We start from the raw sequence: 17,775 nt of genomic DNA on the forward strand, positions 1-17,775 counted from the left end.
AACAGCAGGTCAGGAGAATTTGGCTAAAGTCTATGGTGAACTTTACCTTAACCAAATTGCTGCAGCCCAGCAGAGGTGCTGATGTAGAAATCTATTATAGAACAATCATGTAGGAAACAGTCTTCCCAGAGCTGCCCAGTTCCTTTTACTTTTTACTGAAGAGTTTTGTGTGCAAGCTCAGCTCACAGCTGAGCAGTGGTAACATCAGTATGTCACAGATGGCAGGAGGGAGATATAGGGATGGTCATGGCAAGGATGGTTGTAACAGCACATGTTTGGCAACATGTTAAATGTTTACAGTCAGAAAGTAGGTAATAAATATGATGCATTCGTGATATAAGCCACGAGCCTGAGTAATCATCTGGGTACAGAATGCCAGAAGTCACACGCTACTGAGAAAATCAAGTGCAGATCCATGCATGCAGAAAGGCTCCTCGGGGTGGGTGTATTTCCAGTAACAACAAAGTGTCCAGAGGCTTTGATTTGGGGCTCTAGGAGTGGGAAGTATGGGAATGGAAGAGGTGGGAAAGAGAATCACAATTCCACACAGATCTTTGATGGCTTCACTGCTTCCCTATATAGCTCTTTCATATAAATGTATTATAAAGTAATTAATGTTAAACTGTAAAATAACCTCCAAGTCGTTTGAAATGTACAGCTTCTTATTTGCCAAGTGTGTTTGTTCACTATGTTGACAGAGACAGAGATACATAAAGGGAACCACACAGACAGAGATTGATTAAGAGGCTCCTTTTTGACCAGAGAGCAGACCACTTGCTCAAATCCCAGAGAGGTAGGCCATTTTTCCAGGCAACAATGCCCATTTTCGGGCTGGAGAGATAGCTCAGTGGTTAAGAGCACTGGCTGCTCTTCCAGAGGTCCTGAGTTCGATTCCCAGCAACCACATGGTGGCTGACAACCATCTGTACTGAGATCTTGCGCCCTCCTCTGGCGTGCAGGCATACATGGAGACAGAATGTTGTATACTTAATAAATAAATAAATAAATAAATATATCTTTAAAAAAAAAAAACAATGCCCATTTTCCTGACTGTCAGCTTCCCTTAGCCCTGTCACTCCGTGTTCACAGAACTGATCCACAATTCTCCCCATCATGGTGGCTCTGAACAGGACTATTCAGGACACAGTGCATGGGAACTGAGAGCAAGGCAACCTCACAGAGTCTGACTCCAACCAGCTAGCCCAGAAGCCCTGCAATTCTCTGTATCCCAGCCTGACCTAAACTTATTATGCAACCCAGGGAAGGATGGGAATCATGGCCATCCTCCTGCCTCAGTTTCCTGAAGGCTAGGATTACTGGTGTGAACCTCTAACCCTGACATGTTTGTTTTTTGAGAAAATGTATCAATGCTCAGAATGGCCTCAAAATTGCTTATGTAGCTCAGTCTGACCTCACCCCTTCAGTTCTCCTGTTCCTGAGTTCCAGAATTATAGCCATATGAGGTATTAATGCATATTATATGTAACCACATAATAATGAACCATATTTCCAAAGACAGGAGAAAACATACATGCCTCTAATGGTGACATTAGACTCAACTCCCATCTACTTATCTTTGACAAAAATTAAAACCTCAATTTCCCAAGATTTGAGTCCCTCAGGGAAGGTAAGGAAAGTGGCATTTTGAGTTACAATAAAATAGACAAGACATAATCAGAGTACTTCTAAATTAAGTACTCCCCACTTTAATTTTATAATCCTATTCATCTTTTACAGATGGTTTTGGTAACTAAGATAGAAACCCATTTCCTGAATTACCAATGATTGTTTTTCAAGGGCACAAGAATTATGAGGTCTAAAGGAAACATTAAATTATGAAGTGTCCATGTTTGAGAGAACGCTCCCCGGTGACTTGCAAGACTAAGCATGTTGTGAGCAGAGACAGCGAGAGGTCCATCCTCTCCACTAACGGTGGAAAGTGGGGACACCAGATGGGAACCAACACAGAAAATGACCCTGGAGATCAAAAGATGTTCAGCATGGTCATATCCAGTTGTTGTCTGCTGCAATCGCAGGAGGAAGACCCTCAGTGAGCAACTGCGACTTAGTTCTTGACATGAAGACTGTCTTCCATGAGGTAGACCTTGTCTTCACCTCGGAGCCTCATGACCACTGTGTTTTGCAAAACTCCGATCTTAACGATGAGATCTACCAAGCTACAGAGAGAGAAAAAGAGGTGTTGAAGGCAGAAGAGGTCACCTTTCAGGTCTGAGCAGAGCTTTCATTTATGATCAATACTCAGAAAACTTTCGCAGAGAACAACAGCACCACACAGAGCCCCCGTATAAAGTCAGGGAAAGGATCGTTCAATAAACATCAAACAAGCCAAGAACTATTTATAAAAACATCAGCTCATATTGGCATCCTTCACACAAGTGGGAGATCTAAAAAGACAGATATTGAGCGCCATGATTAGTTATCTAATCAGGATATACACATGGGATCTGGGCTAGGAACTGGATGACAAGTGTATTTACAGTTTTGCACGGTGACCCTTTAGAAAGTGTTAGGAGTGGCAGGTGACCTGAATTAGATCCCTAGATCCTTTGTAAAGGTAGACGGGAAGAACTAGCTTCACAAAGTTATCCTCTGTCCTCCATAGATGCCACGGCACTTCATGACACACACACACATCATACCCACAATAATACAAATTTTCTTTATCAAAAAAGAATTTTGAAATCTGCATAGTATCTAATCCTCTAACAATAAGCATAGAGTAGAAAAACATTTAAACTACAAAGAGGTGTCTTTGCACTGTAGCCACTGGTCTGTGGCACAATCTCAAAGACTACTGTATGACACACATTCATAGTCACTGCATGCACACCAACATCACACACTGGACTGAAAGGGATTTGGGGAGAGCATTGCGGGTGTTTGCGGCTGGCCCATTCCATCAGCTGTAGGAGGGGCTTCTCTGGAGAGCTCATTCTGTGTCCATGTTCATCAAGGTGGGCACAGTGGACTGATGTTAGAGGGGCAAATCAGAGACGAAAACAGACTAACTCCCATGAGGTTATGTCATTTGAATACAGTGCCATTTCTAGTACTAAAAGAGAACCAAAATAAACGTCTCCAGTCAGCCACATGAAGACACGCCTGCCCTGAGAATCACAAAGCAGATTGGGAAAAGCTTCTTAAAGCCTGGAAACGTCACACGTGCATAGGTACGAAAACAGTGTGGGGTCAGGAAGCTGTGATCAGTCAGTGTGATATAAGGGACAGAAAAAGTCATGAGGAAATGCCCGGAGTATAGTAATCAGTGAATTGGATGTGTTTGCTTGTTTTGTTGTTTTGGTTGTGTGTGTGTGTGTGTGTGTGTGTGTGTGTGTGTGTAGAGAGAGACACACACAAAGAGAAAGAGACAGAGAGAGAGAGGAAAATCACTAAGGCTCACTGATTGCCAGCCTATTGAGTCAAAATTAAAAAAAAATTAAAAATAAACCTTTAGGAAAAAAGAACTTTATCACTATGATAAATCAAGGGGCTAAATGGGGTGGTGGGGTTTTCCTATAAGGAGTATCTCCCATCCAGTCTAATAAGCAGTTAGTGAAAGAAATTCTGGGCATGAATTCCTCAGACTGAGGCCATTAAGTGTGACCTGGGGCACCCTTTCACCTTTCTGAACCTCTTTTCCAATCTGTAGGATGCGTAGAATAATAGTGCATGGTCTGTAACATAGTCATTACTGGGAAGAATGTGATCAAAGCAATAACAGGCAAGTGTACTGGGCACTTGTGATGTGCCAGAAAGCACTGAAAACACATCAGCTCACATGATTAACTCGGACACACAAAGGAGAAGTAGGTGTAGCAGACAGTAGCCAGAGGGGTGAGGGGTTTGATATAAAAATGGCCCTGCATAGAGCAAATTGAACCAAATAAAGCAGATTAAATGGCTTTATATCAACACAGATAACTACATGTCATAAGGAAGGTACAGGGCATTTTCAGAGGAGAGACTGAAAGAGCTACAGAAATACAATCAATTAAAGAACCTACAAGGCAGATAACTACGATAACTGAGCGACAAGAACTTGGTATGAGCAGTAGAGGCCCTAGCTTGCCAGCGTTCCTTTGCACCCTCTGCTTCGACAGGAATTATCAAGCTCCAAATCCCTCAAACAGCCAGTACTTACCTGAAAACATCTAAAAGGACCTGGCTATTAACTCCCGTGATTTTTTTATTTTATTCATTAATTTTTAATACCTTTACATTTATTTTATGTATATCAGAGTTCTTTCTGAATGTGTGTATATGTATACCACATGTATGCCCTTTAGTTATTTTTTTAAATATCTTTTATTTTTAATTATGCACATATGGGTATGTATATGTATGGTCTGTAGATGCTGGTGTATCCCTGTCCATATGGAATGGAATTTCAGGCAGTTGTGGGTGCTGGAAACTGAGCTTGGGTCTGTGCAAAGGCATTACCACAGGGTGTCTCTAGCTGTTTCATCATCTTTAATACAACAGGTACCCAATGAGAGACATATCAGCTAAAATCAAAGCAATACTTTCAATACCAGCTCCAGAAAGCAAAATCTACCATTCAGCGCTTGCTACAAGTTGTCAGAGCCAAGGCGCTCCTTCCGTAATAGTTCAGATGCAACAGTTGGGAAATCAGAATGCTGATACATCCCTGGAAGACATGGTAACAAGAGAGGGGCTCCGGAAAATAATTTACAATCCAAGATGAACAGTGGGAGCCAAGCAAGGTGTTCCTGCCTGGGAGAAGAAAAGAGGGAAGAAAAAGGGGGAGGAAAAGGAGGAAGAGGAGGAAGAGGGGGAGGAGGAGGAGGAGGAGGAGGAGCAGGAGGAGGAGGAGGAGGAGGAAGAGAAACAAGAAATCTACAAGACTGTAAGCAGAAAAGGAACTGACGCGAGTTTGACTCAGTGATCCTGGCTTCTTTTTCAGATGTGAGTACTCTAAATTAGGGCAAGGCAATACAAGAGAGATTAAAAGGGAAATTGAACACATCATCAGAAACCATTGTGATGCTCTTTTCTAATCAAGGGTATCATGTTTATCTTTAGTTGAACCCTCCCCTGGTAACTTTGGGAGCTTTGTTTCTGTAGCCCGTAGGAAGGGTCTTCTCTATATTCATGGCTTGGTGCACTCACCCACGTAGCATCCCTAATGTGCTAGAATGACATTGGCAAACTGTCATTCACTGAAGGAAATGAAGATGTCTAGGTTTGTAAACTAGCTGCTGGAGAATAAGCTGAGCCTGGACTCTCGAGGCAGCTGGAGACACAAGTCCTGCCAATGTTCTCTGCCCTCAAGCCATGTGGGATCACAGTAGGTACTAATGCATATTATATGTAACCACATAATAATGGACCATATTTCCAGAGACAGGAGAAAACACACATACCTCTAATGGTGACTTTAGACTCAACTACCATCTAATTAAGTTGTAAGGGTTATTTAATAAGATGATACAGTTAATAGACCAAACGGTGTTGTAATTAATATAGTTTCTGTATGATTATTTGGGTCTGGGCAGCCGGGAAACTAAGTGCAGTCTCCGTTCACAAAGGGTGTTGTAAATGCACTACACTCTGGAGAAATGCCTTCTCTGCTCGCAGAGAAAAGAGACTATATCACAATTATGAAAGGGTGGAAGGCTTTGGCGTTATGGGAACATTTGAATCTTTAGTGTGACAATGGCCTCCAAGTACACTAACCAAACTGAAAAAACTTTTTACAGCTGAGACAGGGTCTCCTATAGCCCACCTTGGCCTGGAACTCAGTGTGTAGCTGATGATGGTCTTGTACTTCTGATCCTCCTACTACTACCTCCAGGAAATTCTGTGATTACAGAACTTGAAAGACCCCCCGTCCAGCTTGCTAAGCAGCTTAGCACCAGATGAAAGACCCCCTGCCCAGCTTGTTAAACAACTTAGCACTGGTAACACCATTTTACAAGGCTTGTACTGAATATTCAGGGTTTGAACAAAGGGCAGTTTAGAAGCTGCCAAAATTAGATAGAGACACCTATGGCTGGGCCAGGGGAGGAACGAGGAATACCGAGAATGTGGCTGGGTGTCATCTGCCCCAGGTGGGGAGAAAACACTCTGTCTGCCCTAGATAAGAGCCAAGGCAGCCCATATCTGAATTCTTGGGGACTAGGAACCTTGTCCCGACCTGAACTCGGCCACACTCAAACTAACCAATAAAAACCCTGTAACTATGCTTCTCGCTTCTGTACCACGCTTTTTGCTCCCCAAAACATATATAAACCCATTACCCCGACCTGGAGGCGCACAAGTCCTCCCAGAGACTTTGTCGCCCCAGGTACCTGTGTATCTGAATAAACCTCTTGCTGTTTGCATCCGTACAAGTGGTCTCGCTGTTCCTTGGGAAGGGTCTCCCCCAGAGGAAAGACACTCTTGGAGGGTCTTTCAAACTCACAGTACACCCCCATACCTTCTTTTATGGAGTTCTTGTATTTCCTGCATGTTACAAAAATACTTTAACAACTACACTACATGCCCAGATGCCGAGCCATCTATTTAAATAAAGACAAATAGTTGTGTGTGCTGAGCACTGTGAGGAGACACCCCAGTCTGGAAGCCCAGGCATGGTTCAGTGTTAAAGAGAGGCACCTGAGAAAGCAACATAGAAACCCACACAGAGAGAGGTTTATTGTTGGGCTTCCTAATAAGCATGGGTATATTTATATTTTAAATAAAGTAGCTCTTTCAGTGAGTTAGAGAGAGACAGAGAGAAGAGAGGACCAGGGGTTGGGATGAAAGAGATGAGACAAAGGGAGGGGAGGAGAAAGAAGGAGAGGGAAGAGGGAAAAGAAGGAGAGGTACCCAAATGCTTCAACTCACAAAAGACCAGAGGACAGTCTGAGGGAAAAAAATCATTATCTTCTTCTACCACGTGGCTCTCTCAGATCAAACTTAGAGCATCAGGCTTGTGACAGGCACCTTAACCCACTAAGCTGTCACATCAACCACAAGATTAGCTTGTGTATCTAAAGATAGCCATTCTGGTTGTCTGCTGCACTTGAAGGTCTAGACTTGGACCTTGCTCACAGTGAAACTTGGAGAACTCAGCTGCTCTCAGCAAGCTGTACTTCCCTCTGCCCTAGACTGGGAAGGAATAGTACAGCCTAGTTTATAACTGTTGATGACTAAGATGTCTGTAAAACATTTAGCACAGTGTCTACCTGCCACATAGGTATAAGTCTGAGAGATCGCTAGTTATCAGTTATGTTATGGGCAATGTCTGGAAGGACAAGTGAGTGTCCTTCAGGTTTGCTTAAAAAAGTGTATTTCTATCTAGATTTGCACTGCTCCTATGGTAACCATTCTCTATCAGAAAGTAAAAGAAGCAGCATCCAGCAACTTACATTTAAGGAATAAAACACCAAAGATGAGTGTCAGGGCCAGCCCAGCAAAGACTCTTACTCCGATATAGACAGCCATTCTGATAGTTTTTCCAGAGTCCTTCACTTCATCTGTCCATGTGGAAATTTGCTGGGGGACAGAGAACAGGAGTCAAGTTTGAGAAGCCCAGAAACTAATCATATGCTCAGCAAGTCTCGCGATTCAAGAGGACCACTCTTCTTCATAGTCTCTCAGGATTGCAGGAATGATGAAGCCTCCCTTGATCTGTCCTTTTCTAGACTAGACCCAGTTAGCAGAGGAATGAAATGGGCTAGCTCAGTGTTTGCAGTTAACAAGGAGATAAAGCACCCTGCTTCCTGTGCAGGGAGTATAGAAGTCACTCTATAGCCCACCTGCCTACATCCCTACAGAGGCTGGATAATGGATCCTACTGCCTCAAAATTGTGTGTTCAAAGGGAGGGAGTTCTGGAAGTATTTCAGGGAACCAACCTCACACAGAAAAGCAAGTTTACAAGAGCCAGGACTTTGCAACCACACAGTCTTCCCTCAGCTCAAATCCCACATCCCCAAGAGCTCAGTGACACTGTGGAGTAATTGAGACAATTATCATGGAGCCTGTTTCTTTAGGAGCACTTGGTCAGTGGTAAACACTACTGTTATTTCTCTCATTTCTGATACCAAGGAGTCGCAGAGAACATCCTTCTATTTCTAAACTGTTAGTCCACATCCCACCTTCAAAGGCAATAATAGTAAAGACACTGTAAAGGAAAATAAGACACCCAGCCATAAGCGGTGAACATTCATAATCCCAGAACTCAGGAGGCTATGGCTGGAAAGTAGCAAATTGAGGCCAGCCTGGGCTACAGATTGAGACTACATTAAAAAAGACCCAAAGCTCTCGTGTATATTTGGGAACTAATTAGACTCAGTGGGTTATGAACAAGAAGAAGACAAGAACGTGGGAGGAGACATGAGAGGGATCTAGGAGGAGTTGGAGGGGGAATGAAGTGAATCTTATTGAAATACACTTTATTCATGTACAAAATAATCTAAGACTAAATAAAAACTACATTTAAAAACAATAAAATAATAAACAATGAAAGCAGTAAATCTCAAAGGTTAAATCCTCCATTTAATCACTACATGTGACTTCTGCAAAAGCAAGAGGCCTATGTACAAGTACTATGTGTTAAGCACTTGGGACAACAGAAGTTCTTAAAGGTGCTCTCTATCTCAAAGAGGGGAGAGAGAGACAAGCACACAAGATGCCAGGCACTGACTGTGAGCACACAAATAAGGGACTGAATTAGATGAATGCAGGCCTCTAGACATGGCTTAAAGAACTGATTTTATTATTCTTACCTATTTATTATGGTGTGCACACGCATACATGTGCATCCATGCCGTGGTACATGGTGATTAGAGGACCACTCTCAGGGTTCTCCTTCCACCATGAGTTCTCAGAATCACACTCGCGTAGTCAGGCTGTGGGGCAAGTGCCTTTACCCACTGAGAAACTCAACGTCCACTCATTGAAGTTGCTACTGCTAGCTGGCTTTTTAGTGTTTTTTTTTTCCTGTCTAGTTCAGGACATAATAGTTCAGGACATAAATTCTTGCCCCTTGGTGTTCCTGAGTTGTGTCTTGTTACATAAAAATGAATTTTAAAAAAATGAAAAATACAAGCAGGGCACCCCAACCCTATGGAGGAGGAGGTAGGAAGACGGGGAGTTCGTTATCGTTCTTAGCTACATAATAAGTTTAGGACCAGCCTGGGCTACTTGACACCTTGTCTCAATGCCACAACAAGCTCGAAGTGAAAAACCTGAAAAGAAAGGCAAAGGACTTTTCACAGTGTAGCAGTGGCATTTGCAAAGACAGATGAAACGCTTCTTTCTTCTTGGGGGTTTTTCACACTTAGTACATGCCAGAAATCTCACACTCACACCCAACTTCTGTCAATAACAGGCCTATATGGTCAGACCTGTCAACACATGAAAGCCACAGAGTGTGAAGACAAGAAAGGTACAAGCTTTCCCACACAAGGGGTGCCCTGGAGGAAGTCTATGCTCATCATAATGTGAGCACACACACCAAAGTTACTTACTGTTTGGCTTTTATCCTGGAGTGTCCCCAGAGTCTGAGTCTCTGTCACACACATATACAAAGGGGAGGAAGTAGACAATAGTTAAGAATGGTTTTTAAACTCCAGATCAAAGAAAAAAATAAACAAGAGACTTGGTTTTAGAGGGGTTGCCAGGTGTTCAAGGAGATGTCCCCAGCTAGGTCCTTGGGCAGCTGAGGAGAGGGTGCCTGAACTGGCCTTAACCCATAGCCACGCTGATGAATATCTTGCATATCACCATAGAACCTTCATCTGGTGATGGATGGAGATAGAGACAGAGACCCTCACTGGAGCACTGGACTGAGCTCCCAAGGTCCAGATGAAGAGCAGAAGGAGGGAGAACATGAGCAAGGAAGTCAGGACCACGAGGGGTGCACCCACCCACAGAGATGGTGTGACTGATCTAATGAGAGCAAACTAAGGCCAGCTGGTCTAGGACTGAACTAGCATGTGATCAGACCGGACTCTCTGAATGTGGCTGACAATGATGGCTGACTGAGAAGATAATGAAAATGGCACTGGGTTTTGATTCTACTGCGTGTACTGGCTTTTTGGGAGCCTAGTCTGTTTGGATGCTCACCTTCTTCCTAGACCTGAATGGAGTGGGGAGGGCCTTCGGGGTTCCAAAGCCTTCCTCAGGGATTCAAGTATGATTGTTGATAGCATGTTCAGAAAATGTTCACTGTCTCTTTCTCCTGGCCTGATGCTACCCTCCAGAGTTTACTTACCAAGCTAAACCTGCCTCCTTATTCAGCCATATGTAATAGCCCCACCTCCCTGTTCAACTCTATATAAGAAACATGCTGAGTTTCCCAGGTGCTGAGGCTTCACCATCCAAAAACCCAGCTTTTGTGCATGTCTTTGTGTTTGTGATTGTTTCATTTCTCTCCACTTCAGTAAGCGGTCAAGTCCCTGGAGCTGAGCAAAGACGTGGCAGTACATAAAGAGATTCAAGGACAAAAAAAATCAGATGATAGTAGACCAAGGAAGGGCCTGTGACCAAGTTTAACATGACTTTGTGCTAAAGGAAGCTGAGAAGAAACTAGGACTAGCAAATCTGAGCCTAACTAACTGACTGTGTTTTAAAAATTACAAAGACGGTCTCAGCCTAACATCATTTAGCGGGGAAAGCGCTCCAGGTTTGTTTTCATTACCTGAAAGCAACTTAAAGCAGAAAAACCACAGGGTGGAACCTCAGAGTAAACAGGAATCTTCACCACAGGCAATATTTGAAATGGAAATGTCACTTCTGCTTCCCCATCAGGGCGATCCTTGGTCTAAGTGGCAAGACTGACTTGTTCTCTCTCACTCTCTTTCTCTCCCCCTTGTGTATGTGTCTGTCTTTCTCTGTGTATATGTCTCTATCTCTGTCTCTCTCTCTCTCTCCCTCTCTCTCTGTCTCTTTCTCTGTCTCTCTCTTCCTTTTTGAGACTGTGTCTCAAGTAGTCCAGGTTGCCTTCAAAAGCCAGGTGACCTTGAACTCCTAACCCTCCTACCTTCCCCTCCTGAGGGAGGGATAGCAGTCCTGTGCTATCATACTTGATTTCTGTCCCACTGGGGATAAAACTCAGGGCTTCCATGGCTAGACAAAGACTCTGCCAATTCAGCAATACCTCCAGCTCTGACCTCTTTACTTTTCTCCTCCATTTTGTTTTGCTATAAAGAAGAACAAGAGATGTCTGTAATATTGTTTTCTGTTTTACTTGGAGAACTGAAGACTGCACTAGAAACAGGCATCAGGGAGGAGGAATAAAGTGGTCATGAACGTATAATGTATATAGATGCCACGGTTACTGTCTACTCGGCACTGAGGAGCCAGCCATGGTTCTTAGCGCTGTTAATATTTTTTTATAGTTATTCGGTTGGATTTCTTCCTTTCTTTTTCTTTTTCTTTTCTTTTCTTTTTTTTTTTTGAGACAGAGTCTCTCTCTATGTAACCCTCGCTGTACTGCAATTTGCTACATAGACCAAGTTGGCATGGGAATTTGCAAAGATCCTTTTACCTCTTCCTCCCAAATGTTAAAATTAAAGGCATGTGCCATCGTGCCTGACCTAATCTTAATTATATATATAAATATGTTATAAGAAAAATACATAAATATAAATAAAATAATTCTATATAAATATATGTGTCTGATGTATGTAAGTATGTACCACAATTTTGCCATTTTTAAATAAAGAACAGGAGTTTTCTTGACGGGCAGTAGTGGCACACGCCATTAATCCCAGCACTCGGGAGGCAGAGGCAGGCAGATCTCTGTGAGTTCGAGGCCAGCCTGGTCTACAAGAGCTAGTTCCAGGACAGGAACCAAAAAGCTACGGAGAAACCCTGTCTCGAAAATTAAATAAATAAATAAATAAATAAATAAGAAAAGAAGTTTTCTTTATCTTACTGTTCATGTATGCATGTGTGCATACAAGTAAGTGTGTGTGTGCTCATGGGACATGCTATGGTGTATATTTGGAGCTCAGTGAAAGATCTTTGGGAGATCCTTCTCCACCATTTGGAGACCTAGGATCTAACCCAGGTTGACAGCCTTGGTGGCAAGGGGCTTTACCTGCTGCACTAACACACCAACCCAGAAACAGGATGTTAGAGAACTCTGCTCATGACACACAAAACCTAAACTTCAGAAAATTGTTGCAGCACTAACTACTGAGATCAGAACTGGCCAGGGGAACTGAATTTAGAACCCAGCTTACTCTCACTACAGTACGGGAACCATTTTCTCATTCCGCCTTCTGGCCCTACTAACAGCATTGGTGATAGGCGCTAATGTACCCTGAGAACACACTGTGACCAGACACTGGACTAACCATTATGGTCTCATTTTCTTATTGAAATCTTACAAGTCATAGCTTGTGAATTATATTACATGATGAGAGGGGTCTTAATCTATTTTCCTCTCCCATTTCAGAAAAACAAAAAGAGCTTAAGAGCAGAACTCTACCCAGAAATAAGATGAGATTAACCTTCCTGATCGATGTGCCCTGGGATCAGCTTCTTCTGTCTCCTTTGTCTTCTGTGACAGCTTCCAACCTTGGCCCTAGAAAGAACTGAGCTCCTCCTTATGTGGCTGACATCTGAGGAAGCTGATGGTCCGTGTTCAACTAGAAAGGACCCTGATTTCTCCTAATCAATCCCTTATCCGCGATATAAGCAACAGTGCCAGCCCAGAGTAAATCAGAAAATAACAAAGACAACAATCCTTTACACTAAGTTTACTTAATATCTAACCAAAATAGAATCATTCCTTATTAAAAGTTTTTTAAATTAAATTTTAAATAAATGCCTGCAAAATGACCCCACATATAATGGCACTTCCCTGAGACCTGAGTCCAGTCCCCTCATCTCATTCAGGGCAAGGAGAGAGCAGGTGCCTCTAAGTTTCTCTCTTATCTCCACATGCCATTCATGGCATATGAGCACAGAGACAGACAGAGAGAGAAAGAGAGAGAGAGAGACAGAGACAGAGAGACACACAGAGAGAGATTAATTTATTAAAATGAAATAAAATTAAAACTTTAAGTAAGAGGGGGCCCTTGTTGGCAGTGAACCTTACCCTCTAATAATTGAGCCATCTCTACAGCCCCAAATGACTCTCTTTTTAAATGACATGATGGCAATGGTAGATGGTTCTCCTTTTTTGTGTAGCAAAACCAGTGGACATCCAAATTAAGTTCTCCATGGGGGAAATGTTATTTTTCCTGAGTCAGGAAAACCAGAGGTCTCTGAACAACAAGAGGAACCAGAGCCCCAGGGAACTGAAAGTCCTTGACCCAGGTCACTTGGCTAGTTTGTCATAGCATGAGGACCTTCTTGTTGGGGTTTCTGTCTCACCCGGTCCCCACCATTTAGTCCCAAAGAAAATCACAGAGTCTACATTAGACATAAACTGATTGGCCCATTAGCTCAGGCTTCCTCTTAGCTCTTGTAGCTTATATTAACCCATTGTTTTTATCTATTTAGCCTCATGGCTCAGTACCTTTTGTAGCAGAGCAGATCACATCCTGCTTCTTTGGGGGTCTGGGCAGGACTCGTGGAAGAGCTTCCTTTTTCTCAGAATACTCCTGTTTTTCTCGCCCCGCCTCTACTTTTTGTCTGATTGACCTGCCTATACTTCCTGCATTTATTTAAAACATGATTGACAAAATATACACAATTCTCCCGCACCAGTTTGTGACTTCTACAGAATCCTAACCCAGGGACCAACATGTATGGCTACCACCTCACTCACCTCAAACAATATCTCAAGTGCGAAGAGTGATTTTCTTAGCTATTTGTCACATTCCAAACTCTGTGAACTGAGATCTGAGCTAAACACATTCACCTGTGCTCATGCCTCACCTGAGCCGTCTCCCTTGGTAGTCAGGGTTCTTGGAGAAGTTGGAGTAGGGTATCCACGAGCAGGGACAGCAGGGGCGAACTTGGCTTGAGTCAGAGAAAAAAATTAAGGATCAGGATTTTCAGTTACTTCTCTCCTTTCAGCGTGTGGGTTACAAAGACAAAACTCAGGGGATCAGGCTTGGCAGTAAGTGAGCTTACCCACCGAGCCCTCTCGCCTGCCCAGGAGTTAGGATTTACGTCAGGGAATCCACAGGGCAGCAGAGAATACGTGAAAGACGAGAAACGAAAGACGCATGTCCTCACCTTCAAACTGGCATGGTCACATTCAGAGAGAGATAGCACCTACTTCAGACACATAACCGCAGCAGGACGTGGTTGCCATCGCCACTGTCTAGTCAGTGATGGAACTACCAGTGTGAAAGTCACACGAAAGCTCATAAACATCACCTTGTAGAATCCTTTCAGGAATAGTTGACTACATTGTACAGCTGAAGAGGTCACACATGAAGTAATGCTCCAATGTTACACAATTAGTAAGGACAGTTGATTTGAACTCTACTCCAGATGACCACAAAGGGTTTTTTGCTGAGCTGTATACCTAACCCTATCTATTATAAACATTAAAACATAAGCATTTGCACATATACACCTCCTTAAGATGCACATACAACCCAAGGCCTCTATTCCTGACTTACCCGAAGAACATATTTGCAAAAGAAAGAAAGAAAGAAAAAGAAAATTCAGAATTCATCCCAGATACAGCCATGTCTGCTCTGCAGGTGGGGCCCAGGCACCGGAAGAAGGTGGAAAGATTGTAAGACTCAGAGGTAGGAGATGGACCCAAGGAAACAATCTTCCAGACAACACAGGACCGCTGTACATATGAACTCACAGAGACAACAACAGCCAGCGCTCACAGACATGCAAAGACTCAAGCCACACAAATCCCAGCACTGAGATGTGATGGAGGAAGGTCATTGGCTAATAAAGAAACTGCCTTGACCCATCTGATAGGGCAGAATTTAGATAGGCGGAGTAAACAGAATAGAATGCTGGGAGGAAGAGGAAGTGAGCTCAGAAATCATGCAGCTCCTCTCAGAGCCAGACGTGATACAGCCAGCTGCCAGGTCAGACATGTTGAATCTTTCCCGGTAAGCGCATCTAGTGGTGCTACGCAGATTATTAGAAATGGGCTAAATTGATACATGAGAATTAGCCTAGAAGAGGCTCGATATAATGGGCCAGGCAGTGTTTAAAAGAATACAGTTTGTGTGTTGTTATTTCGGGGCATAAGGTAGCCAGACGGCCAGGAGCCGGGCGGCAGGAACACAGCCTGCAGCTCCTACTACAGAGATGGGGAAGTGGACATTTATCCCCACTCCTAAGAAGTTATTCGCATTGACAAAAGCTGGGACAAGGCAAGTCCAGCGTCCTCCAAGGGAGTGTCACTGGGGATACCAGCCACACCCAAGAGCAGGCCCCCTGGCAACGCAGACTCCATTTGACTTTGGGCACTTTTTTGGTTTGATATTTTTCATGTTTTGGTTTTACTCATCTGTTTGACTTTTGGCCGGGTGTTTGGTTTTGCATTGTTGGGGGGGGGGGGGTGTCTAAGAGAAAGAACGAAAATGAAGTTGTGTGGGTAGGAAGGTGGGGATAATCTGGTGAGAGTTGGAGGAGGGGAAAGAGTATGATCAAGAGTATAGTACGAAAAAATTAAAGCAAAAATTGATTTAAAGAAAAGAAGTTTCCAGTTACCTAATGATCACGCAGGGTCTTGAACCTCTCTCTGGTCTAAGTCTTTTGTCCCCTTCTCTAGGCTGCATCCTTGAGTATGAAAACACATGGTAGGTACATCATTGGCCTTCACAGTGAGGCCTCTTCATCCTGGGAATTCCCATCCCACCCCCAGGACTGTAACTAGAGGTGATAATAATCCATATGTGTATTATGATATCATTACCCAAGGGTGATTCTTATAGACAAAGAGGACATGGGAAGGGTCTACTCACCTGGTCTGATGTCTAATTCCAGGTTTACTTTTTTATCATTCCCTGGACCAGTGAATTCTACCCGGCAGCAGTAGGTCCCACGGTCAGCTAGAGTCACATTCTCTATGGTCAGGGACACATCTCCTTTGAGGAAATTCCCCTTTAGCTGGTATCTTCTGGATTTCTGATATGTCACATTTCTTTCATCAGTGCTGAGCACTTTATTGGCACCACAATGTGACCAAGAACAGGGTCCCTTGCCCCAGCACACAGGCACAGGCGTCCCATAGGCAGCTAGACTGTAGTCGCAGGGCAGATACGCATTCTTACCGACCTCGACTATAACTGCATTTTCCAAAGACCCTACACAGAGAGGAGAGGAGGGCGAGACAGTGAGGGAGTGGGTCCATTTCTGTTGGTAATGCATCATAGAATTAAAGAGGGAACTCTGGCTTTCCTGTTGGGAGGAGGATTGACGGTGCCAATGATTCTCTGTCACCAGAGGAAGCAGCGAGTCCTGTTCAGACACTTACTATGATTGCCCATGCCTCTAAACCTGGAGCTTGGCAGGTGGAAACAGGAAGATCCCAAACTAGCCTGCATAATGAAATCATCTTTCAAAAAATAAATTAACAGTCCAGAAAGTGATGACTGCCTTAATCCCTGTACTGAGGATTCTGTGGCAGAACTGCAGTGAGTTTGAGGCCAGCATGGGCAACCTCTGCTCATTCCCTAAAATGACTGCCTCCACTGGCCTGAGAAGGAACATGAGAATCTGCATGTCTCTCAGTTCCCATGTGTTGGGGGCCCTTGATCCCCACCCCCACCCTGTCACAAACGCATACTTTTCAGTCCTCAAAGAGATCTGTGAACAGTTTCTTAAAGATTAAAAAACCTGGGTTAATGAAAAACAAAAATTGTTGGCCAGGAAAGTGGCCCACCTGTCTGGGCTGGCTGTGTGTTCATTAGCAAAGGAAAGGTAACCTAATAATTCTCAATATCTCTCTCTCTCTGTCTCTCTCTCTGAGATAAAAGTTCTGACAAAACAAAACTAGTAGCTTGCATATTTGAAACTCTTCAAATGTTGTACTGAAGTTTAAATTCCTTTATAACAACACACATATATACACACACACCTATATAATAAAGTATTCAAACCACAGAAAAGATACTTGAAAGCAGGACCACCTCTCCCAACTCTTCCCATCCCCCTGGAGCTCAACCATTAAAAAGCATCCACACATTGCTGCCTCCTGGCAATGCTTACACACATAACTGGGCACCTTGGTTCTCTCTGTAGCATTGTGATTCCCAGCATCTGTATCAGGTTGTTGATTTAGGCTCCTTGCTTCTATCATGGATAGACCTAATTTATTTGCCAGGTCTCCACTGTTGACATTTAGGTTACTTCCCAACATATACTATTAGAAATAGCTTCACTACACCCATCCTCTATCTCTGTCTTGCCCTCTATGTGATAATCTTTCTCCATCTGAAAAGTACCGGCCCAGACTTACTTGCAAGTAGCAATAGCAACAGCAGCAGGACACCGTTGAAAATAAGATGTGAAAACATTAGTACTTGGCAGGGAAAAGCAAAGGCCAGCTTAGTGTAGGCACAGCTTTAGGTCTCCAGTTAAAATGGTGCTTCCTCTAACTTCTGTCCACCCCAGAATTATGAGGGCTGACCACACCCACTGAGGGTCAACCTACTTCCCAGGGTGACCACACCCACTGAGGGTCAACCTACTTCCCAGGGTGTCTGACCACGTGAAGTTCTCGTGTTAGTACAGCTAGTCACATCTGAGAACGTTCCTGTTCTGCGTCATGTCACAGTAGACAGAGCCTGCTGGCACTCTGACGTTTATCACATGAAATCAACAAAAACAAAAGAGTATTTCAGGGAAAGAAAAGTATTGGT

At 43.5% G+C, this 17,775-nt stretch overlaps 1 protein-coding gene across 2 annotated transcripts; it reads right to left on the bottom strand.

Moving 5' to 3' along the window:
* Window positions 1-1,705: 1,705 nt before the first annotated feature.
* On the bottom strand, window positions 1,706-17,506 carry LOC121463963 (hepatitis A virus cellular receptor 2 homolog). 2 transcript variants are annotated; one of them, XM_041676558.1, is made up of 6 exons: window positions 17,373-17,506; window positions 15,877-16,218; window positions 13,865-13,948; window positions 9,499-9,539; window positions 7,395-7,521; window positions 1,706-2,177 (listed from the first exon to the last, which is right to left on the bottom strand). In XM_041676558.1, exons 1-6 carry the CDS (start codon window positions 17,428-17,430, stop codon window positions 2,170-2,172), a joined length of 660 nt encoding a protein of 219 aa, XP_041532492.1. In that variant the 5' UTR covers window positions 17,431-17,506; the 3' UTR covers window positions 1,706-2,169. The 2 variants fall into 2 exon arrangements, with proteins under 2 accessions (XP_041532492.1, XP_041532493.1); XM_041676559.1 differs by lacking the exon at window positions 7,395-7,521.
* Window positions 17,507-17,775: the final 269 nt, after the last annotated feature.

This window comes from Microtus oregoni, unplaced genomic scaffold, assembly GCF_018167655.1.
Source record: "Microtus oregoni isolate MIOR12 unplaced genomic scaffold, Mior012 000027F_ref0000203, whole genome shotgun sequence".
NCBI classification, from domain to species: Eukaryota; Metazoa; Chordata; class Mammalia; order Rodentia; family Cricetidae; genus Microtus; species Microtus oregoni.